The following is a 26047-nucleotide window of genomic DNA, read 5'->3' as shown; positions in this document are numbered from 1 at the left end:
AACAACAAAAATCAAATAAAAATCAAAATATAATATAATATCTAATATATAACACTGATTGTTACTGTTAAAATATGAGTCTTGTACTCTTGTGAAATTAAGAAATATATAAAAAATTAAGAATTCACAACTCTAAAATAGCAAAAATGAAATCAAAATCAAAATATAATATAATACTAGTTGTTACTATTAAAATATGAGTCTTGTACTCTTGTGAAATTAAGAAAAATATAAAAAATTAAGAATTCAATGTTTTTAAACAAAAAAAATTAAAATAAAAATATAAAAGGCAATTGTTATGCATTAAGATTAGCTATAACAGAAGTAGTAATAGAAGTTATTTTGTCATATTTTGTGAACAATTTAAATAATTGTTGTTGAATTACAAGCCAAGTATCATAACATTCGTTGGGGTATGCACAATTAAATACAAAATATGACTTAAAACAAATTTCTAGAGCTTTTAAAGGGCAGTCAAAGCACCATAACTTTTTATTTACCCTGATATAACAGGAAGCAATGGAGTTGAAATCTTTTCCAACAAAGATTATATATGGTTGAATTGTAGCTCCATATTGACTATATTTTGATCGTCTCTTATCAATATCTTCTTGAAGACCAATCAGATTCTATTTAAATAAAATATCAATATAAATAGGTATACATTTATTCATGAACTAATTTTATATCATAAACTTACAGTACAAAAATAAGTGAATGCAGAAGAAGATTCTAATAATGAAGGCTTCCAACATTTATTTTTTCCATTAGGCAAAGTATTTTTTATTAATGTCTTAGTTGGAATCAAATAAGGAATTAAAAGTAATTTTAAAACATTAACTATTTTCAAATCTAAAATAATAATAATTATAATAACATTAATAACAATAAATTAATCCATATAATGCAAAACTAACAATAACAATACAAAATCATAATATTTTACTTTTTGTATTGATAGACTACTAATATTTAAAAAAACAATAATAATAATAATGTTCTTATTAGAAATATTTAATATTTTATTCTGGCTATTTATTTACACTAAATTCATGTACCAATAAATGTAAATAAAATACACTGGACAGTATATTACCTACTCTATATCTATACTCATATTATACTCACTTCCATTCAGTTCAGCTGAATCCAAATTAGACAGTAGATTAGATGCATATTTATCTTTGATACTGCTTCTTCTTATTTTTAATAATTTAGTTGAGAACACTTCCCAACTGTTTACAAAACAATTAAAATCCTTGAATAAATTCTGTGATTCAGGATACCCAATACGAAAGTCTTCAACAATCTGTCCAAAATAATAAAATATAAATTGTATTAATTAGATGAGACTCATACCTACTTATATTATAGTTTTAAATATATTTTATTATTAAAACTGATAAAAAAAACATACCAATTCATAACCAGTCGGACTCTGAAGTACAGGCCAAGCTTCAAAAAAGTCTGACAAATGTTGATTTTTAGGTTCTAAAATTTCATGTTTTTGTAACTCATAAGTTAATTGCCATTTAGACAAAACAACGTCAAAATTTTCTGTCAACCCTTCATTTGCCAACCAACGCTTAATAGCCAATGTATCTTCTATAGCGTGTAAAATTTAAAATATATATTATTAATAAGTAATAAAAAATAAAAAGAAATGATTATCTATTTGTATTAAATTATAAATACCAGAAAATGAAATATCTGTAGCTGAAAGTTGTAGGTTTTTTACGATTGAAGAAGAATTTATAGCACCAATTGCCCTTAAACGACGAGCTACATTCTTCCACCGTTTTATAAGTTTCTTTTTAGCGTGAGTTTGAGTAGGTCCCTCAGAAATTGCTGGTATAAAGTAAACGCTCTAAATTCAAATTAAAAATAATAAGTATTTATCTAAACTAAATTAATTTAGTCTATAAAAAAATATTGCGTGTACCTTATGCTCTTTGGGAAATACTTGCACTATCAAATCAGATATTTTACGAAAAAATAAATCATTACCCCTATAATATTTTAAAATAGTATCAATTTATATATTTTAAATATAATATAATAATATATAACTGTTTTATTCATACTTGCTCTGTTCTTGAAATAGGTTATTTATTAAGAGTTGCGTTAATATGTTCTGAGCTTCATCAGATAAAAACCCATCATTTTTTTTTTGAATCCGCAAGTACATATCTACCATCATTTGTTGTATGCGATTTTTCTAATATTGTCTATTATTATAAAAATGTAATTATTACAAAATTTCATAAATAATTTTTATTTTAATAAGTTTAATTAAGAGAATCTAGGACGAAAATATAGCCCAAATTTATAAAATATTCTACTAAATTTTAATTTATTATATACCTAGGTGGCTAAGTATATACTAGATAGTATAGACCTATAAGTTAAATAAAATATAATTAATATTAAATTTAAGTAAATTAAATTAAAAATTTTTTGGTACATACAAGTACATATACATTACTATATATTGTTTTCATTTTTTTTTTTTTAAGAAGATACAAGGTACAGTTTATATTTTTTTTTTATACAGTGTGTAAACGCTATCTGAGAACACTCAATAAATTTGAATAGAGTACTGCGATTTAAATTCTGTGTTTTGGTGGGTTGTTATAACATAAAAATACACATTTTTACGGTATTTGAATTTTTTTAACTTAGTTAGGCTTGCGCATGCGCAGTACAACTTTTTTTTCTTAAATGGTAACCACCTATTTAAACCACCAATTATTTTTCTACTAATTTTTTAAAGAATTTTGGTAGTCAAACCAACTTTCTAAGTCCAAAATTGACCAATTTATGGCCCTTCAACCAAAAAACTGCAAAACACACACAATTTACAGTTTTTTGACCGTAACTTTAAAAATAATTATTCTACGATTGTTTAAGTTTGATATTGTTATCCTTAATAATTAAGTTGATTGTTTCACATTATTCTAATCTTAATTTCTGCATAATTTTCATTTTAATTTGTGTATGAGTTAAAACTTATAGCAGAAAAAAACGTAAATAAGTATGTTGTTGATTTCATTAAATTTAATTGATCTATTAGGATTTATTAATAATTAATAACAAAGTTAAATCTTATTTAAGTTATAAGTTTATTTATAAATCAATTTATTTAACGTATAAATTGTTTAAACTATTGTCTTAGTGCCGGATCTACTAAGTTTCTACAAGGGTTAGTGCATGAAACCTATGCTATTTTAAATTGGAAAATAAACGTTGTTTAATACTTATCGTATTTTATCGACCGTTATAAAATTAAACATTAGTATAGGTAATATCTACCTTCAAGTAAACTTTTATCTGTATGACAATTTGATACAAAATTAAATACGATAAAATAAATTAAGTGACTGAACATTTCAATTATTTTTCATCGTTCAACACGTACGTTACTCCGTGAACAGTATGAATCATTCACAAAAAGTCGATGTATTATTTATTATTGGGAGTGTCAAAAAAATGCACGTCGTGCAGCACAAACTTATGCTCAACGTTACCCAGGTATGTTTAGTAATTTACTTAAATTTTCATTTAAATAATTTTCTAAGTTATTTTTGTTTTTTTTTTATTAATTACTTAAGATAGAGAACATCCTACCCATAGTTTTATTTATAACTTAGAAAGGAATCTCAGAACCTATGGGTCATTTTCTAAAACGGCGAGCAATCAAAGACAAAGACGAGGTGATGCTTTAGGTGAAGAGGTCGAAGAACAATTATTAGCCTATGTTAGAGCGAATCCCAGAGTTTCTACACGACACGTTGGTAGAGAGCTTGGAATATCTCATACCGCGGTTTTTAATGTTTTGAAAAAGTATAAAATGCATCCATATCGACCTGATTTAATTCAGCATTTACGTCAGGGTGATGCAGATCGGAGACTTACTTTTGTTGCGTGGTTGATGACCAGTTTAGATGAAAATCCATTAATTTTAAATACGATATTATGGACAGATGAATCTAAGTTTACGAATAATGGTGTTATTAATAAGAAATAACCGTTACTGGGACCATCAAAATCCACATTGGACGTTTGAAACTAATAATCAAACTGTTGGGGAATAAACGTTTGGTGTGGTTTAATTGGTAGTAAATTGCTTGGTCCATATTTTTATGAAGGAACGCTCAATGGTAGACGATATTATAATTTTTTATTAAACGAATTACGATAATGCTTGATGATAATCCTTTAGCTCTAAGAGAAAATATTATTTTTCAACACGATGGTGCTCCAGCACACAATGCTCACATAGTTCGCGACTATTTAAATGCACAATTTCCAAATCGATGGCTAGGAACTTACGGACCCTTAAATGGCCACCACGATCACCTGATATTACGCCACTAGATTTTTTTTTATGGGGTCACTTAAAAACAATAGTGTATGCCGACCCACCTATAAATCTTCAAAATTTAAAAGATAAAATAACAGTAGCATGTACCAACTAACTGATGAACAAATTACAGCTTCAACAAATAAAGAATTTATGCGGCGCGCTGAATCATGTTTTGTTCACGGCGGACAACAATTTGAACAATTTATACGTAATTAATTAATTAATAAATAAATTATAACTTAAATAAGATTTAAATTTGTTATTAATTATTAATAAATCCTAATAGATCAATTAAATTTAATGAAATCAACAACATACTTATTACGTTTTTTCTGCTATAAGTTTTAACTCATACACAAATTACAATGAAAATTATGCAGCAATTAAGATTAGAATAATGTGCAACAATCAACTTAAGAGGACGCAACAGTAAAAGTGAAACGCATACAACGTCCGAGAGAACGCGCTGTTAGGTGTTTTCGCGATCCGCAAGCACGCGACGTTTTAACCACGCCCACTACTAGTAGTCGGCGGCCGGCCGACGATTGTGTTTATTCGGGAGCGATGTTTATTATTATTTGAACCCTTGTCTATGACGGATCGCGCTTAAATATACACGTAAATGGGTAAATGCAACTGTAATATTTTTAATACCCTCGGTTTCCGACGCGATTTGTATTTATAATACATGATAAGATATTTACTTCATGAAATATTTATATACAGTAAATAATAACTAATTTATAACAATAACCTAAACCAATATTACCTAAATATCTAAATATTAGTTTTGTAGTATTTAAATGTATTGCGTACATTTTATACATATAACACTTTTGTACGTGGAAATGCTAACTACTTACATTTTTTTGGTAATTCAAAGAAAAATAGAATATTGAGCACAATAACATGTACCTACTTAAATACACTTAAAAATACATAATTTTTTCATTTTATAATCTATAAATTTATATAATTATACAAAATAGTAAAAACAAATATTTCTTTTTCGTTTTTTTATTCCACGCATCTTGAATTATTTTTTCTAATTAAATTGGTTCTAATGTATCTGATTTCAACAACCTTTTTCCAAATTTGGGATTAATAATGATTCAGTGTGAATGAATAATAATAAAATAACATACATTTTTACCTACTAACATGTTCCTAGAGCAAAAATCACAATAATTGTTAATTGTTTTTATCTAAGTCCTATTTACTTAAATATTTTTATATACCATTAGATAGAGTATGCAATCTCTAACACAACAAAATGTTAAATAAAATAAAATTTAAAGTACCTATATCTATTATCTATTTATAATGTACCTATTATATATTTATATATTGATAAGTGAAAAATTATGATTTTTTGTAGATTATATTATACTACTAAACATAAATTCATACAGCAATTTTATGATTTTTCATCAAACAAAATCTAAATAGTTGAAACAAAAAACAATAGTTTATACTTTATACCTATACTTGTATGTAGGTATTATATTCATAAATTTATTATTAGAGTGATCCATATAAGATACCAATGAGATATACTAATATAGCCCAATAACCGTAAGTATACTCATTGTAATACCTATATACCTAATACATAAATATAATTATTATAATAATAATAAAAGGAGTATTGACGTAGATGTATATTGTATTATATTGATTATTTTCTGTCTTCTTTTGGGTCTTTTATATCGTCTACCAATAGGCGTTTACCATACTGTGGATTTATGATTTCTGGTAATATGCAATTCATGTAAAAACTGAAAAAAATAAAACTCATTAAATATACAACTAGATACCTATATGACATTTTCATATGTCCTTTTGTATGCACTAACTTTTCTAACTTAGTCTCCATTTGTTTCTGCCAAAATTCTTCATCGTAGGTTATGCACTCGATATTTAACCATTTATTGGTGTAAGTAACAAAATAACATTTTTTTTTGACATATATGCATTTGTCCTTGCACCTGGTAGTAATAATTACTACTAGTTTTTAAACGCAATTCGCCATGAACTAACGTACAATTGGGTAGCTAAAATTATAAAGTAGGTAGTTATTAAACTTATGTTTTTAAATAAATATTATTGCAAATATTATAATATACAAATTTATTATGTGTTATACCTTTTTTTCATTTAAGGCTTCTACATAGTTGTCACAATCTTTTGCTAAAAACGGACATTTTATTTCCACTAAACTATCTTCACCTATTATCCCATCTATATATATAAAAAAAATACCTTTACTTTAAAATCAGCGTTTTACTACTGTAATTATAAAATTAGGTATTTATTTTATGCATTTCCTAATTTACAGTTTATTTATAATATAGGTAATAAATGTATAAATATGTATTACCAGGAGAAGCAGCTAAAAATGGTTGGTTGACATCAATGAAAAGTCCACATGTATTTATTGTTTGTCCAATTTTTTTTTCTGCTTCTTTAATGGCTACCGATTCCATTAATTTTCCATACTCTGTGGCTTTTGATGTGAAAGTTCTATACAATAGATCATAAACAGTATTTTTACAAGATGTTGATGTTCTCATTTTGCATATGCGTCCAAAGTTTGATGCTGTTAAGCGATTACGTCTTTCTTTATGCCACCTTTGAGAATTTGATTGAATTCTCGTTTCAAATTCTAATGCCAATCTATTGGACGGAGTTAAATTAAGTGTATCTAAAAAAGTTTTTTTTCTTTTATTAATTTCTTCGGGTGTTATATCGTCAATTAAAGTCTCTACTAGTCCATAATTTTGGTCTGGACCAGAACTTGCTACATTTTTAGGTCTATGTTCTTGAAATAGTTTTCGTTTACGTGTATTTTGCATCTTGTTCGTTTTTGACTCTAAAAACTTTTTACCTATATTACCTAGAAGATAAAATTTTCAATTTTTATCATAATATTGCACATCATACATCATACATTTCAATATTTACCAGGACTGATATCATTCACAATACTCTTATGAATACTACGTATATATTTCCCTGCAGTATTATGTGACAATACAGCAGCTTCTACTCGTATATTGTAGGACTGCCTTTGTGAAAAATTAATCCGTTTTCCAGATAGATGTTTATTTATTACACTGTTAAATTGTTCGCAGATATTATTATCTACGTTCATTAATAAGCTGTCTGCATTGTTAGCTAAACGACTAACAATTTGACTAAATTCTTGTAGAAGACCCGATTTGTTTGCTAATGAAAAATAATTAATTTCATTCAATTTTGAACCATTACAAAAGTATTTTTCACATTGCTTATGATCGCCAAGAATATGTAAAAAGCTATTCGTTATATCTCTTCTTAAACCTAGTACAATTTAAATAAATATTAAATATTAAAAAAAAAAATCAGTTTGATGTAATTAGAACACATTAAATTAAAATAACAAACCAAATATTTTTTGAGCTTTTGTTTGATTTTCCAATTTATTACGATACTCAATTGCTTTAGTAATAGCAAATCTAAATCGTAATTGATTGTTTTTTATGTGATTTCTCAATGTTATAGGATAATTAGTATTTTTAATCATTGCAGCTAATTTAGTTCCGTAATTACGCAATAGATGATTGCGGCATTCAATTTTTTCAACTAATAGATTAGGTCCATATGGCATTAATTCACGTAATCGTCTAGTGACACTAGAATCTCCATCACCTAAAACGAAATAAATATTTATATTATCTTATAACTATCTTAATTTTTTATAAAGTAAAGTTTATATTGTACAGTTTATTTAATGCCCAATTAAATACGTATTTACCGATTAATTTATTGAATTTAAGACCATGCATTTCTACACTTCGTTTGAATCCTTCAGCTATTGCATCAGCTTCCATACTAGTTGCTCCTTTAGTCCAATTTAAAAAACACGTATGGTCAGGTACAGTTGTTTTTTTATTAGCAGCTCTTTGACATACTACGCAATAGCGATTACGTATACCAATAAACAAAATTTTTTTTGATTTGTAACCTATTATTGTAGCCTGAAAACAAACATATTATTATATTATATAAAAATATTTTGATTTTTTTTATGTTTTCGTTCACTTACAACTCCAGACAATGCGTCATATTTGGTCTTATAAGATCGTTTTGACCATTGTCCGTCAGCGATCACAGTACACATTGGTACACCATCATCATCAAAACAACCAGTTTCAATAGCAAACTTTCTTTCCTCCTCCCCTGCTAGTTTCATCTCTTGTAATGCAGCATCGTGTATTGTATCACCCATTTTAGAAAGAACTACGTTATATGTGGTGTTTGACATACAAGGAACATCTAATGATGCTGTTAATTCTGACAACTGTGAATACCCAATACCAGCTGCAATTGTACCACTAACAATTGCTTCATTTATTGGAATGTATGAAGAAGGCACCTTTTCTTCTGAATAAATGATTAATTCACAGTTACACATTTCGCATGCAAACTTGAACGAAGACCTAAAACCACTCTGCTTTTCGGATACAAATTGCATATCCAAAAAAGTACAACCGAAACCACCTATGTGTCGACTTTTTTTTATTTGTTTGAATATAAACATCATATCAACGATACGCCTACCAGTATATTTTTTTAACGTATTCCTGGATGTCAAAAATAAAATTATTATTAATTATTATATATTACTTTTACATGGAAATGTAAGACTTACTCTGCGCTAAGATTTTCTTTAACAACCTCGTAAGAACTGACTTCATTAATTGCATTGATACCACTTATTTCTAAATTATTTTCATCATGCATAATAATAGTTTCAATATTAGGGTAAACACTATTTATAAACATATTAAAAAAAATAATCTGTAATTTAATCATTTGTACTTGTGAACGTACTTGTATATAATATACTAATAACTATTGTGCTATATAAAAAAAAACACAAAATAAAAACTTACGATTGTTGAATCAGACTATCTTCATTGGATAATGCATTACTAACGGCACCATCACTATCGAATATAATTTTAAAATTATTAAAACAAAGTAAACAATTTAATACTATAGTATTTATATATTATTATTGATTAATACTTATGATTGTACTTAAAAACTTTAAATTCGACCGTTACATGTATATGTCCGATGGCACAGTGTTGATACTAGAAGTGCGTAAACTCGGAGAGACGTATAGATTATAGGTACCTATACTTACTTGAATTGCGATAAAGTCGGAGCACTCGGAGCAGATTTTACTATTTGGGCTGTAGACTGCACAAAGGTGGAACCTCCTGGAAGGGAACCATCATCTCCTAAATATTGTCCAAAATTGTTGCTTGAAAAAAAATATCAATTTAAGCATAAAACAATTATAAGAAAAACAATTCATAATGTTTGATGTACTTACCTGACATATTTTTCTGTGGATTCATGTTTAATTACTTCATTAGAAACAGAATTATTATTTTTTTTTATTAGTTTGAAACGGCTTTTCATAATATTTTTGATAGATTTTTTTTTAGAAGTATGTGTTCTTTTTGTTTTCTCAACTGTAGAGTTCAAATCTGAATAGTTAACCAAGACAATATCGTTTGTATTCGTTAGTCTAAATACACTTTTATTCAATTTTTCGAATGAAAAGTATTCGGCCAGTACGGTGGGATTTTTTTCATTAGGCAATGAACGAGTACCTGTTGATTGCCATTCAATACCGTCTTTAGATCTTTGATTGTATGCACACATATACCACAAACCTGGTTTTGCTTCTAAGTTATAACACTGCACTACGTCATCATTGTTTAAATTTGGTTTTTTAAGTAATTTAATGGCTTCTTTTAAGTTTAGTGTTGAGCGATTTGATAACAAAAAAATATTTTGCAAAGCCATTTTCATACAATAAAGAAACAACAATTTTTTTTAAAGGAAAAAAACACACGCACACCACTAACTTTCAACTACTTCTATACAAGTAATATTATATAGCAAATATATTATTATTTGATGAAAATATCTGACAGCTAGAATTGCATTTGTCATACCTACTCACTAATATTGTCCTTTGGTTATTATCAAACGCATTAATTTGATTGTACGACAATAATTAGGTAATTATTATAATTACTTATAATATCTTTACGATAAAGATAAAATATTAAAATATCATGCTATAATAATTTTTAAACTATTTGTTCGAATGTCCACATATAAGTATTTAAATTGTATCTAATTGTAATTTTAATTGTAATCTATAATGTAAGTAATGTAACATTTATTGTCTTAATTTTAAAGGTTATACATAATTTAAAGTAACCTTTAAAAAATATTAATTAAAGTTATTATATATAAATTGATGTGAATTATAGATAATAATCTACTCAATAAATCATAATATCATTACAGTAGATTCTACTGTAATGAATGTAATTTGACATCTTATTTTAATTTTAAATGTTGTCTAAATAATATGTATAATTATGATGTATATGATCTTTAAATTTAAATGTCGATCGATAAAATATATTATATATAATTAAATATGATATATATAATATATATATATCATTACAATATATTATACCGTTATCGAATACATTTTACTAACCAGTACTTATTCAGAGTACACCATCGAATGCAAGACTTCCATATTGAAGAAACGATTTTGTTGTACGTTATACACAGTGTTTCGACTATCTTTAAATTTCTGTGTTTTTTTTTAATAGTTTTTGAATTTTTTTTTTTTATCAACACATAACGCCATTCAATACTTCGAGTGAAAAGATTAATGGTGTTCGACATTTGATATTTGTCAAGTGAAATTCAAACATTGAAACAGGTAAAAATATTGTTTTTATTTACTAAGTTTATTATTTTTTATTCAATTTTTTATTTGTTTTTGATAAGACGTATTTCAATATTAATTGTTACACCTAACGAAAGGTGTTGGTCCCTTTAGTTTTCAATATATTTTTGTGTTTTTTATAAATAAAGTTTATATTTTACAAGTTAAACAAAAAAATACAAATTGGTGAATATTTTATTATCATTATTTGTTCATACTAATAGCACAAGATTTAAATTTACTTAATCTTATTGTTGTAGATACATACTCGTAGTGGTTATACGTAGTACGCTAAGTATAATTATATTGGACGACACTAAAGATACGAAGAAAAAAAAGTTAAAATGGACGTTGAGAAGATCGTTTATCAAATAATGTTGTTGTTATTTATCATACAAATTTCGACTACGTTTGGTAATAATGAAGAAGACTTGTTTGAATTGACATCGACCAGCGATAGCCCGGGTTTGCAGTACGAACTCATAGGTAATGGTAGAGCTTGCGGAAGTAGTTGGACAATAAATACATATATGGATTTAATTTTTTTAAATAGCAGTCTTAGAAATATTAGGAAAATGTTAAAAACAATTGAACAAATTGAGTACAAGGAAATATCTCTAACTTTGTATCAATTAAGAAAACACGCGAATAAATTGGAAAACGAGATAGGTTTAATTGTACAAATGGGTAGACATACAAAAAGGTTAGGCGATCTTTTGAGTTAGGAGGTACGGTATTTAAATGGATGTATGGAGTAGCTGATGCTGACGATGTACGAAGATATGATAGTGAAATCAATAAATTGGAAAACAATCAGAAAGACGTTATGCGTATTGTTCATGATCAGATATCTATATTAAAAACCACAATAGTTAATTTTAATGATTCTGTTACATCATTTAATGAAAATAAGAAATTATTTGATGCAAACATGAGACAAGGAGAAAATAAACTGAACGAAATGATTATTGCGATCGCTAACGAAAACAGAAAAATTAATGTTTTGAGCTCGATATCTATACTAGAAAACACTATATTTGAATTGGACATACTTGTAAGTAATTTACAAAGAGTAATTTCTAACGTACGAAATAATATAGTAGATGCATTTATAATAACACCCGACCAATTACTATCGGAAATAAAACACATAGAGAATATTCTCCCGGATGATTTGAAAATTCCAGTTAAATTTGATGAGGAGAACATTCAAGAAATTTTCAAAATATTAAGCATTGAAATGCACACAATAGGCGATAGATTTATTTTTTCTTTAACATTTCCTCTGTGCCTTGTAGAAAATTTCAATGTTTATTATATATTACCTATTTACATCCCAATTAACGAACATAGTCAATTTCTTCATATGACTAAAGCTTCTATGTATTTGTTAATGGACAAAATAATGAGCAAATATTTTATTTGGACAGGTTTAAATAACTGTAAATTAGTAGCGAAAATATTTGTTTGTGGATTTAATGAGATTGTACATAATAGTGACACGGACCCCACATGTGTAACAGAATTACTAAAAAATTCTGTAACTAAACCACCTCAGTGTGATACTTATATCTCTGAAATCAAAACAGAAATGTGGTATCCCTCATTTTTCAAAAATCATTGGTTTTTTGTATGTGAAAAACCCACTACAATTACTATAATTTGTAATAAACAGTCTATCACTCAAAAAATTAAAATTAAAAGTTCTGGGAAGTTATACTTGAAGTCTGGGTGTATTGCTTATACATCGAAAGGTGTACTGAAAACGGAACAGATATATCAAACATATTCCTCAGTTCCAGTAGACTTATCTCTTTTGAACGATTCATGCTGCAATGTTTTCAACTTTTCAAATCAGCCCTACCCCAAACCTATTCACTACGATGAAATAAAAAATATTAAATTTAATAAAGACGCGTTTAACGAAATAAATAATCAATTAGATCAACAAAATATATTATTAAATTCACTCATTGTAGATAAAACGTATGAATTTATATACACAAACAAATATTTAGTTGCCGTAATAATATATTTTTAATATATTTTATAGCGAAATTTTATTTAAATAAGAAAGCAAAAAAATCAGATATAAAAAATATTACTCTAAGTTATAATCCTGTAAATACTAAAAATTAATTTAGTAAAGGTTCTTAGTACGTATCTATATTTTATATACCAAATATTATGTAATTTGTCATATAGGTACCATTCATAACATTTATATTATTTTTTTGGATGTGAATAATTAGTACCTACCTATATCTATATGCATGTATTTTGTGTATCATACTTTTTTCTTCACTTATATATTGTCTAAAAATTCTTGTATAAAATATATATTTTATTTTATAACAAAGATACTTATTAGTTATTATTTATTAATGATAAAATTATTCAAATAATCGTATGTATAATAAATTGTATTGAAATAAATCACCTTATTTGTAAATTCAATTTCATTTGTTAAATTACTAATTTGTATAATTGTGTAGTATAGGTGATAATTATTATTATAGTTATAATACAATTTTATTTGTTACTTTTTAAGTAATTACTAATTTATGTAGTCTTATTGTATACATATAGGTATATCTAATATACTAATTATTTTATGAGATAAGTTTTAATTTTTATAAATTCTTATATTTTTAACACTATAAATAATACATATTATAAAAAAATTATGTTTAAATGTTTTTAAATGAGTTGTTATTGAGGTATTATATAAAATTAGTGGACTCGATTTTTGATATTTCATTTTCAAAATCTATAAAATCGTTTTGAGTTTTCTGTTTTTTTTTCACTTTTTTACTTGTGAATAATTGGTATAAAAAAAATTAAAATATCGAAAATCGAGTCTTATACGTCACCCAATATAACTCTCCTCTACAACTTTTAATCAAGGTATTTTGCTCTAAAACCATTCAGTAAGCCATATTATTGGAACAAAATTGACATGTTTTTGTACGGTGATTTTCGTTTTTTTTCTTCACTTTTTTGATTTGTAAATAATTGGTATAATTAAATAAAATATCAAAAATCTATTCTTATACGTTAACAGATTCAACTCTCCTCTACAACTTTTAACTAATGTATTTTGCTCTAAAACCATCCAGTAAGCCGTGTTTTTGGAACTAAAAAAATAAGTTTTTCTTCACAGCCGCAGCTGATATGTCAATACGGTCACGACTCGCGGGCAGCATATAAATCGAGCATAATTTTATTTCGTTTTATTTCCCGTAAACAATAATATGATCAAAATGGAATAATTTACTATATTATAATATTATACCTAAATATAAATAAAAATAATGCAACGACGCGACGTGCGAGGCGCGGACCGCCGATAATAAACCGGTTTTGACCTGCTTCGTGCGTGCGCGCGTGGATGTCGTAGCTAGGAAGTGACAAACTCTGCCGCTAGAAACGATAGCAGCACACGACGGCCGTAATTACAACTTTTTTACTGTAAAACATGTCAATTTTGTTCCAATAATACGGCTTACAGAATGGTTTTAGAGCAAAATACCTTAATTAAAAGTTGTAGAGGAGAGTTATATTGGGTGACGTATAAGACTCGATTTTCGATATTTTATTCTCAAACTCGATAAAACCGTTTTGCGTTTTCTGTTTTTTTCACTTTTTTACTTGTGAATAATTGGTATAAAAAATTAAAATATCAAAAATCGAGTCTTATACTTCACCCGATATAACTCTCCTCTACAACTTTTAATTAAGGTATTTTGCTCTAAAACCATTCTGTAAGCCGTATTATTGGAACAAAATTGACATGTTTTTGTACGGTATTTTTGCTATTGTTGCGTCCCCTTATTATTAAGATAACAATATCAAACTTAAAACAATCGTAGAATAATTATTTAAAAGTTACGGTCAAAAAACTGTAAATTGTGTGTGTTTTGCAGTTTTTTGGTTGAAGGGCCATAAATTGGTCAATTTTGGACTTAGAAAGTTGGTTGACTACCAAAATTCATTAAGAAAATAAGTAGAAAAATAATTGGTGGTTTAAATAGGTGGTTACCATTTAAGAAAAAAAAGTTGTTCTGCGCATGCGCAAGCCTAACCAAGTTAAAAAAATTCAAATACCGTAAAAATGTGTATTTTTATGTTATAACAACCCACCAAAACACAGAATTTAAATCGCAGTACTCTATGCAAATTTATTGAGTGTTCTCAGATAGCGTTTACACACTGTATATTATTATATTATAATAAGACATTCCTAGCCTACGAAGACTATCTAAATCTATACAAATATCCATTTAATATTCACTTGGAAAGTAATTTTAGGTGAACTTGTAGGTTGTTTGTGATCGCTTCAGTTTAAAATTAAAATAAATATAAATTAACAAAAAAATCAAATTAAAATTTAGAAATAATAGAATATTATGAATTTTCGGACTATTTATCTGACACTAAAAATAGCACATCTTTTTGTCCGACAATAAAAATTGAAGCCGAACTTTTTGTCCAACTCATTTTAAAACTTAGGTACTTTTCAACCGATCACTCAATTATATTTTAAATTATTTCGTTCTAAAAGTGTGGGTAAAAGCAAATTACTATTGTACACTATTTTTTAAGTAATTTATTTTTCAAAATACAAAAATACATGATTTAGTATTAAAAACATCGCAACAGTAATATTATTTTCTAATTTAAAGTTTATTGATGACTGGTATATTCAACATAATGAAAAACGTTTTAGTAAAATCTTTAATTTAGTTAAAAATAGAAGTTAAAAAAAAATCATTTATTCTACGAGATAATGAGATTTGACGATTAGCCGCGTGACGTCATAGAGTCGACGACTGTGCAGCCGACTATGTTTTACGTGTAAAAGTAGTTTGATTTATACAATGATTTTAATAACTTAAAAAATAGTATCAGAATTTTATTTTCATAATCCTAAATGTACTTATTAGTATAATAAATGTATATACTTATATGTTAATATTCAATATACCTATCTACATTAAACTATTACCAAAATAAACAATTTTGAATAGAGTATATTTTATAATAATTAATAATTATATGTACCTATTTCTGTATAAAAATAAAAATAATTGTAATAGTTTATGTTTAACCATCACGATTTATTTAAATTATAGTCCTTAGAATATAAATTTGGGAAAAACATTAATTAATTGTTAATGCATGTACTTATTATGATCAATTTTAAGAACTTATATCTTTAGAAAATATTTAAATTTAATTTAACTTACTTCAATTGTCCATTCCATAGGCTTATACTTGCCATATTTACTATGATCGTTGCGCTGCAAAGTTTCTTTTTGTTTAGAACTTTTTAGACTTGTACTACTTTGATTATAAAATGAAATGTCTATAAATGACGAATTTTGTGGTTCAGCTAATAATATATTATTTTCGTTTTCACAAGTGGTGGAGTTAATTGCGGAGTCTGTAACTACGACGTTGTCTCCAAAGAATCCGCGTAAGAATGATAAAGAAACTATAGTTAACAGTAAAGTAAATATAACAATAAGTAATTAAATAGTTAAATCAAAACCATTGAAAAATATTATAGGTACTTACTTCGTCTTGAAACAAATCCATTGCGAGTAATAGATGTACATCGGCAAAAGAGTAGAAATGAAATGATGATGTAATATAAAATATTAAAATGAAATAAAAATGTAAGACGCGCCGAACAATATAAATATTGATAAACCTAACTGTCCATAATTATTATATTTAAAAAAAAGAATTTTTTACTTTTTTAGTGGTCAAATCTAAATTTAGACTGCTATTATGATCAATTCAAGCGTCACATCACAGAATATAACAATAACATTAACATTTAGATATTCAGATATAACACAAAATGGTGTTGATTTAACAATAATATCAACTTTCAAATTAATAATCTATAGAACCCGTTGTATAGTATTAGCTATACAAATGTTATTCTAACACTTTTATAATTTATTATAAGCTACAGAAAACTCAATTTAAGATTTGCTTGTCGAATTCCTTAATTTAAGTAAAATTAACAACAAAATTACTAAAACTGAATACTTACCTAAAGTCAATTTAAATATACTTTTATTTTGAAATGTTTTAAGTTTTTGGTTATTTAAAACAAGGGCGTTGTTAAATAATATTACTTAATTCAACTCTTTGATTTCATTATTTAAACCACATTAAAATATTAATTTAATATTTCTACATTCAACACCTTAACATAAGTAAAATTAACTGCATTATTTCTATGCGTGTGCTATCAAGATAAGAGAAGCATTTACTGCATACTTTTACAATAATATGTAAAATGTTTGTAATATTTATTTTATAAATAGTTTTTATTTAAGTTGTGGCAGTCAAATATAATATGATAAAAATAGATTGTTATTGGTTTTATGTTATTTCTGTACGTTGTGTATTATTTAGAGCGTTTTTATAAAGTCGTTATCGTTACGACGGGTTAAATATAATTATCTATAGTAGATACTTACTGTATTTATAGTTGACTGGCATTCGTAAATTGGTGATAGAAAAGACTCCATATATTCGTAAGCAAACCATATTGGCTTATAAATATCATTTACACCGGCTCCTGATCTGATCGATGCTTTTTTTTACGCAAATGGCCCCTAAATGTAGCCATGAGCGAGTCTTTTTTTTTCTTTAATTCGGTTACTGGACATTCCAGTTGTCCGCTTAATCGAACCCATGCATCGTTGATTTGTTTCCTGTCTTTGTGGTACAAATGCATCGGGTCCCATTTAACGGGTTCATTTTGGTATAACTCCAAAAACTTCAACGTAAAATCGTTGGACCAGTCACACATGACGAAAAGCACAACAATAATTAATAAATAAAAAAGCGACGAATATGTGAGAACACACGAGTATGAACTAGGTGCTCTTGTGCTCGCGACTCGAATGGCCTCGTGTCCTTTGACTCGGGCAACAAAAACCGCTTTCCGACCGAGCGCCGTCGAGGCGAGTCGAGTCTAGGCAAAGTGACACGAGCGCGTCTAGTTGACTCTCGCGCTCGGCTGCTCTCGCGAAGTCTCGGTGAATGTGTACTGCCGGCATTAGGGTTACGTAGTACACCGAATTTAGTCCATACAGAATTAGGACCAAAGAAAAGGAAACAAAGAACAAAAAAGTCTAGTGTAAAGGCTACAATTGAGCAGGTCACTGCTATGATACCAATTTGCGCCGATGCGAAAGACGTTTGTTCATTCATACGGGCGTGCGATTATGCATGCGAGGCAGTAGATAGAGAAACCATACCCTTACTAGTAAAATTTATTAACACTAGGATTACTGGCAAAGCGTTAGAAGTATGTCGATATAGGGAAACTAGCGATTGGGAAACTATTAAAAAGATGTTACGGGGGGCTTTTGAACAGCAATTGTCGCCACAAACATTGCAGATAGGATTAAATTCTGTTCGTATGAAAAATGACGAAGATGTATTAACTTATACGGAACGTGTAGAACAATTATATTATAATTTATGTAATGCAACTTTAGTAAATAAAATGCCCGAAGAGGCGAGAATTTTAAGGCAAACTCTTAAAGATCAGGCATTAGCAATTTATTTAAATGGGTTAAAAATGGATTTACAAACGATATTACGGGCTAGGAATCCAGAAACGTTAGAACTGGCAATGCAAATGGCTAGGCAGTTAGAAATAGAATTGTAACGTGCCACGTACAAGCAATTGAAAGATGTATTATGGAATGGATGTAGTCGTAAGAAATATAAACAATCGAAATATTTCTAAGTGTTTTTATTCGGAAAATATTCTAAGTCCAATTGATTTAATAAATTAAACTGTGAAAAATATTCTAAGTCCAGGAGACATAAAATATTAAACTGGGTGACGTGAAGGTGCTTGCTCTAACTCTGGTGGATCACGTCTGAAATGTGCCTAATCTGGGCCCCCTTATATATCATACAGGGACTCCCGCGGTACCTTCTGGTCCCTGATGGTCATCTGCACCTGCATCCGCTTCTTCCCACGCATTGCGTCATTCGCGCAACGTCGTGCGTCAATTATGTGTCTATAATATTCTACCGGGTGGGTAATTACGTACCTAGTATATTCTACCGGGTGGTAATTACGTATCCACACATTTCACCAAATAGTAATCATATAGCCATTATTTCTAGCGGGTAGAAAGCATACGTGTGATGATACCTTTTGATTAGTTATTTTTTACCTTTCATTTTAGGTCCCAAATTGTTGGTCTATACTCGATCATTACTTGCTTAACTGCTCACCCTTAGCATAATTATAGGGATGTTTGTTATGCCCCCTAGCGTTGTGGTTATTGTCGGCTACAGAATGTAATTTATATATTATATTTAATATAAGTATCAGAGCACGTTGCACCTCCCCACGAAAAAAAAGGTTTATGTCTTCAAGGACAGAAATCTTTCAAAGTTCAGTACAAAATGGTTAAGTTACAAATTATTACAATATTATAGTGTTTACAATAATCGATTACAAGTTATTGATATAAGACATACATTACAATTTTTCTGTATGCTTTTACATTTACAGCATTTTCGTTATATAATATGAATATATGATGTATATGTTGTATATATAATTTTGATTAAATATGGGTTGATTACAATATAATGGTTAAATAGTTTGATTAAATATTTTGATTATAATATAATTAATGATTAAATGGTTAGATTAAATATTTTGTTATATAATTCAATGTTTCAAATATGTTGGTTAGTTGTCTTATAATTTATAATTGATTTGATAATTCCAATAAAATATGTGGTTAGTATAATGTGTTGATTAAAATAGTTTCTTATATGGTAAATTAATTAATACAATAATATTTTTTCTTATCATAATATGTTAGTAATATAAAATCTATAAAGTTCCCCATAATTCAAATTTATTTCCATATCTCAATATAACTTATTCGTACAGTATGTTTTCTTAACTCTAAGTGCATATATATATTTATTATTATTCCAGTTTGTATGTTATTTTTATTTTATTTACTCAATCAAGATTCGCTGCCCATGGAATGACATACTAATCATTTGAAGTACGTCGTCCACATTGACAACAACCCTAATTGATTAATACGTTTACTTGATCACTCTTTACTCATTGGGGATGCCATAGAATCCACCCCATCGATCATAGGTCAAATGTTATGTCGATAGGTGTTTCGTACAGCCCCAACCACTTCGTTTTACCTGATCAATTCATTCTAGACATACATTTATCTACTGTAATTCAATATATCTCGTGGATTCTGTATTATTTCGAGGTAATAGTTTAATTCATAACAGTACGGTTCACCAAATTCTTTGTCTATCGCTATATCATACAAAAATCTTTTGGCTGCCTCAATCATTTCCAATATAGTTTCGTCCTCGTAAGGTACGAGTATATTTTCATTAGCGGTAACTATATGAAAATCAAAACAAGCCATTCTCCCCGTGTTGGATTAATATGAAATTGCGTTTCTATGTTAAACGATATTGCCGAAGCTAATTGCTCCATTCTATCCATTATTGGTTATTATTTATTTCGTAGAGTTGATTTGTAATTTATAGAATTATGGATTTCTGAAAAAGAAATTTTACGTTCGTATTTTGATTATTAATGTAACCGTTGTTTTTGTTTTATTATTACTTTATTGTTATTGTTTATATTGTATTTTTTTAGAAATGCTTTATTAGATTTTCATATCGCTGTTTCCGTATCACATAATCAAATATACATTTAGTATATTTGACATCCATTCTCGGATCATGCGCATACGTAGTATGGTGTTTCTTTTTACATATTATACATGGGTCTCTACTAAATTAAGTAGCCTTCCTGCTTTATTATATGTACCGATATCTACTTCGAAAATTATTTCTCTATTGCCTAATTTTTCAAACTGAATATAAAAATTTTTATTGAAATACTTGTCGTAACACGTTATGTTTAGCATAGGATAATGGTCTAAATCTAATCTTTTTAAAATGTTTTTGTCTGAATGTCCGTTCCAAACTACTATTACATTTTCCTTATTACCTCTGCGTATGTAACTTTCTATATATTCCTTAGTCAAATTATTCCTGGTTGAACTCAAACTTTGCTTTAATTGGTCTAAACAAGCATCTCTCAAATCGGTCTTGACCCTGAAAACTCTCTTGATTTCTCTCACTGCCACCTGAAGCTCTGTATCACCCATAGGTCGAGCTTCCTCATTAACTGGTAGCAAAAGAGGTCGTCCTTCCAGTTTCCTGATCTTAAAACGGTCTAAGCTATTGGATATAGCTCCGGAGATGACAACCATGCTTGTCTTGTTCACCATTAAGAACTCGAAGTCCATAATTATGAATTTATGTGTCTCTTTTCTGTATAATTAACATTTTGTGTTAGTGATTGTATTTTTTTATATTTATTATTATACATTTATTACATACTCATATATTTATGTGATTGTTAATAACTTATATTATTACTACTAAGTTATATTATATTATTAATATTATTCTTATTATATCTAAATATAATATATTATATTTAATTTATACATTTTATTGTTCTTTTAGTAAGGGCGGCATATTACTTAGGGCTAGTCTATCTGGTGTGTCACCTAGTAGCTTTTCCTTAACCCCATTCCCTTTTGCCGATGACGTCACATGTATGACTTCTCTCTCTTTATTCGATATATCGTTATCCATAGTTCTTGTTCGATGGCCTATGGCCCTCATAGTGGTCAGTTTGCATTTATAACTTATGTATATAAATGCCAAAAGAAACATGGAGAATACTAACAATGCTATAATTGCATACATCATTAATGAGTTGTTATTACTTTGTACTTCCACTCCGGACTGTCTGAGTATTTCCTCGTCTATCATGTTTTCTACATCGTCTAGTGAGTGAGCCATTTCGTGTACGTTATCGAGTTTGCGTGAGTCGAACTTATGTCTATACTTTTCTATTTTAATGTCCTTGATACTGTTATTGATGTTATACGATATACTCCCTACTCCGATCTTAGGTATGAAATTTGTGAAATACTTCGTTTTTATTTCCCTAGTCGGATTTAGCACTACATATTCTGCATAAGCTCTACATTCCTGATTTAATTTAATTATCCCTTGATTTTTAATTTTTTCTATATATGGTTCTTGTATTCCCTGACACGTAATTGTTAATGTATCTTTTCTTGTTGTTTATCCATGTGTTGGCATACTTAAGTTTGTGGTATATATTTTTAGAAATAATGATTACTCCTGATTCACAATTGTGTGGTAACTGGTCTGGATTTTTAAATAAGGAAATTTCACACGGTTGTTCTTTTGATTCGTGTTGTATTGGTTGGAATTCCTGGCAAATAGTAAAAGTTTCTGTTTCGGTACAGTGTAATAATTCTGTTTCAGTAAATGTTGTAAATTGTCTACGATTTTTAGTTATTCCTACATATTGGTATTCTGGTTTCAGTACGATACTATGTGATTTGTTATCCGATTGATCAATGTCTATAGGATGTGGTATGGGTATGATTTTAAATAAAGTTAATTGAGTTTCCGTTATCAACGGTATTTTGATCAGAAATACTATTTGATCACCACTATAAAATACTGCAATTTTAGTTATTTTTGTAAATTCGTGTATTTCGCTTGGCAATGTTCCCATTGGTAAATTCAAGTTAAGTGGTAGGTTTAATTTTACTTCTACTAGTTGCGCTGCAAGTTCTCGCGGTGTTACTAAGCTTGGGTGTAAAACACCTGTCCTAGCCGCAGTTATTATGGCGCTTAAAGTTTGGGTTTCGTAAGAGTATTGTGTCATTAACGCTGTAAATATACTAAAAATTCTATTTGAAAGTAACAAGGTTTCTAAAGTATACGTATTGTTGATTAGAGCTTTTATGTTTGTTTCTAGACTTAGTTGCTTTTGTTTTAATTCGTCATATAACCGGTTTAGTTCAGTTGAAGCACTGTTTATTCCTACTATTGAAGATTTGACTACAGTGGTCTGGTCTTTTATAACATGTATCATGCGTTCATTGGTACCTTCGACTTTGTCTATGTGTCGTAAAGTTTCCTCCGCACATTCCTCATCACAAACTCCGAATAAAGTTTTCATTGCCGAACCTATCATATTTACTAACCCTCTTTTCATTCTAGCACTACGTAGGGTGGTGTGTTCCCCTGGTGACAAATATCTACCAATAGATTCATACATTTGTTTCCGTTGGACGGATATTTCATTAAAAGTTGTTTTTAATACATTATCGTATTTTGAGCACATCTCCCGATCGGTCATATTTCCCTTACAATGCTCGTCCATATTTCTTATTTCTAATTCTAATTGATAATGTCTTAAATCATAATCGCTTAACGGTATATAAGTTACGAGCTCCCAATGAGCTCCTATTATTCTGATTTCACCTTGGTTTTCATAAAATATACTTGTTTCATTTTTAAATTCTTCTATGGTGTATGGCGACTGTCCTTGCACCATCATTATACACAAAAACCTATATAATAATATGCTAATTAGACATATATTTACCTTAATTTATTTAATAGGTCATGTTACGTTATTATTATTTTATTACTTAAATATAAATTATCTTATTAATTCTAACTAAATACTACTAGCAATTATTTTACAATTATTTTGTTAAAAATTTTCCCTCGACGTTGTCCTCAGAATTTCTCTTTTCATGATCCAGCACATAGGGCTTGTATAGGGCTCATCGCTTTGTATGATTCTCAAGAGGTCTGATCTCAAAGTTGCAATGGATTGCTCTATTACGTGAGGACTCAACGGGTAAGGCAAAAGTGCTGCCGCAGAGTGCACATGGTGGTCAAAGCAGGCGGGGATTTCCCTGTCCCCCACTAAGAAGTAGTGTTTTTGGTGTTTTATTTTTCTACCCAAATTTTTAAGGAATCTGATTTTTAATTTCCATCTGCCAGCAAAAAAGCTCACGCTTCCCAACAAGTTCATAGTAGGTAACCACATGTGCGGCCTTTCATACGTTATCGGTGTCAAATGTATCTTTCGGTTTCCTTCACATCGGAAGTCGTCCAAAATACATTTGCAGAGTACCGATTCCTCTGACAGCGTTTCATGTGGTTCATGCCAATCCCAGCAGATTTCGTTATGTGCACCATATATGTGCGAGTACACAGGGTTTCGTTCAAACTCCATGCACCCCGATACGTGTACAACTGCATTTCCCCCAACATTTCATCTCCCTTATTTAACCGGAGAGTCACCAGACGTCCTCCTGCTGTTTCTTTTATTTCCAACCCGAATTCAGGAACTACGTCTAATTGTGCAATTTTCCATCAACGGCACTATGCGCCTATGCCCTTCCGTTGTCAGATAAATTACTTCAATTTGTCGGTTCTATAATATAGTTAACTCTTATAGTACTTTTTGGTTATTAGTGTAAAATTTAAAACTAACTACATTTGTATCTTAATACTAAAATAAATCTGATTTACTATCTTTATTTATGTTTATTTTTTATTTTTTTTTATATACTAGTTTCCCTCATCGTGTTTAACTCTGTTCCTTGTTCGTGTATTAAGTTTACTACATATCTGTATCTGTATCTGTTCACACATCAAATTATGGTGTATACTAATAATAGTAGCACAATGGTCATTATTAGAATTCTTACTCCTACACATATTATAAAATTATAATAATGTATTTTAAATTTAGGATTTTCTAGATTTGTTACGATTTGTGTGCTGGTGTTATTAATAATTATTTTACTAGTTTATTTGTTCTATCCTCTATTCCTTCTGTGGTATCTGACGTGATATCGCCATAGTCAAACTCATTTACTACATTGTTACATTTGTGGATTCTATCGTTGTTAAGTTTGCTGTAATCATTTGCGATATTATTTCGTAATTGGTATTATTTGTATTTTTGTTATACTCGAAATTATTCAGTGTAGTTAAGTTATAGTCATGCTCACTTGTCATGATAGGTTTTATTGTAGTTGAAATTGTCTGCAATGTTGGATTAGTTATGTTGGTCTTATGTAGTAATTTTGAGTGTATGACACTTAGGTGTCTAACATTTTTCGGAAATGATATGAATTTTTCATTGTCTAATCCTATTGTTTTCAATGTTAACTCACACGTTTTTTCGATAGTAAATTTTGTTAAAGTGTTATTCAATACAATAGTCGTAGGTTTTATGGAGAATATACACCCTAGGTTCATATGTACCCGTGTGTTGTTCTCATCATTCAAAGCTAAAGTTATACGTTCCGTTGTTCCCCAAGTCGTTCGTTGAAGTTCACACGACTATTGTTTACTTCATAAAAAACTATTTTCTTCATGGCTCGTTACTCCCTTTACCGTCATAATGATTAACCTATAATTTCATTACTTATTACTTATATTATTTTATTGTTCTATTACTTATTATATATTTATATTCTATATATATACTTAATATTATTACTTTTTTTATATATTATTTTTTTTTTTTTTTATTATCTATTTCTGTTCATACATTCTCAACAATTGGTCCATTCTGTCGCTTCTTTTACGACTTACCATCACCATTCGTTTCATTTCTTTTCTATATTTTTTCCTGTCGTGTTCTAACATTTCGTCAGCCTCCGGCATGACGTCTAACCAATCGTTTATTACTATACAAAATTATTCTCTCAAGTCGTTTTTTTCATAAACGTCATGTATATAAACCGCAATGTTCTTTGTAAATCGCTCTAATTCCGATTGTGAATATGGTTCGCTCAATTTCTTATTAGCATTTTCCATATGCGACTTTAAGCAACTAGGTGCTTCGTCCCTTCTTAAGAAAGTAGTAACGTTATGTTTTTCTC

At 28.5% G+C, this 26047-nt stretch overlaps 1 protein-coding gene and 3 pseudogenes across 2 annotated transcripts; 1 reads left to right on the top strand and 3 right to left on the bottom strand.

Annotated features, from left to right (window-relative positions):
- Nucleotides 1-296: 296 nt before the first annotated feature.
- LOC126554593 (uncharacterized) lies at nt 297-16784 on the bottom strand (annotated as a pseudogene).
- On the bottom strand, nt 6009-10405 carry LOC126554591 (uncharacterized). Of its 2 annotated transcripts, XM_050209649.1 has the most exons (13): nt 10099-10404; nt 9753-10035; nt 9561-9680; nt 9304-9357; nt 9060-9179; nt 8454-8991; nt 8163-8385; nt 7793-8056; nt 7331-7708; nt 6747-7262; nt 6513-6607; nt 6223-6420; nt 6009-6144 (listed from the first exon to the last, which is right to left on the bottom strand). In XM_050209649.1, the coding sequence occupies exons 1-12, from the start codon at nt 10235-10237 to the stop codon at nt 6295-6297; spliced, it is 2856 nt and encodes a 951-aa protein (XP_050065606.1). In that variant the 5' UTR covers nt 10238-10404; the 3' UTR covers nt 6009-6144; nt 6223-6294. The 2 variants fall into 2 exon arrangements, with proteins under 2 accessions (XP_050065606.1, XP_050065605.1); XM_050209648.1 differs by having other exon boundaries at nt 9753-10405.
- On the top strand, nt 10965-13075 carry LOC126554592 (uncharacterized; annotated as a pseudogene).
- A 4101-nt stretch (nt 16785-20885) lies between the features above and the next one.
- Nucleotides 20886-21565, bottom strand: LOC126554594 (uncharacterized; annotated as a pseudogene).
- Nucleotides 21566-26047: the final 4482 nt, after the last annotated feature.

This window comes from Aphis gossypii, unplaced genomic scaffold (genome assembly GCF_020184175.1).
Source record: "Aphis gossypii isolate Hap1 unplaced genomic scaffold, ASM2018417v2 Contig00549, whole genome shotgun sequence".
Classification (NCBI taxonomy): domain Eukaryota; kingdom Metazoa; phylum Arthropoda; class Insecta; order Hemiptera; family Aphididae; genus Aphis; species Aphis gossypii.
Note: the sequence above shows the minus strand (reverse complement) of the source record. Positions and strands in the feature narration are given on the sequence as shown.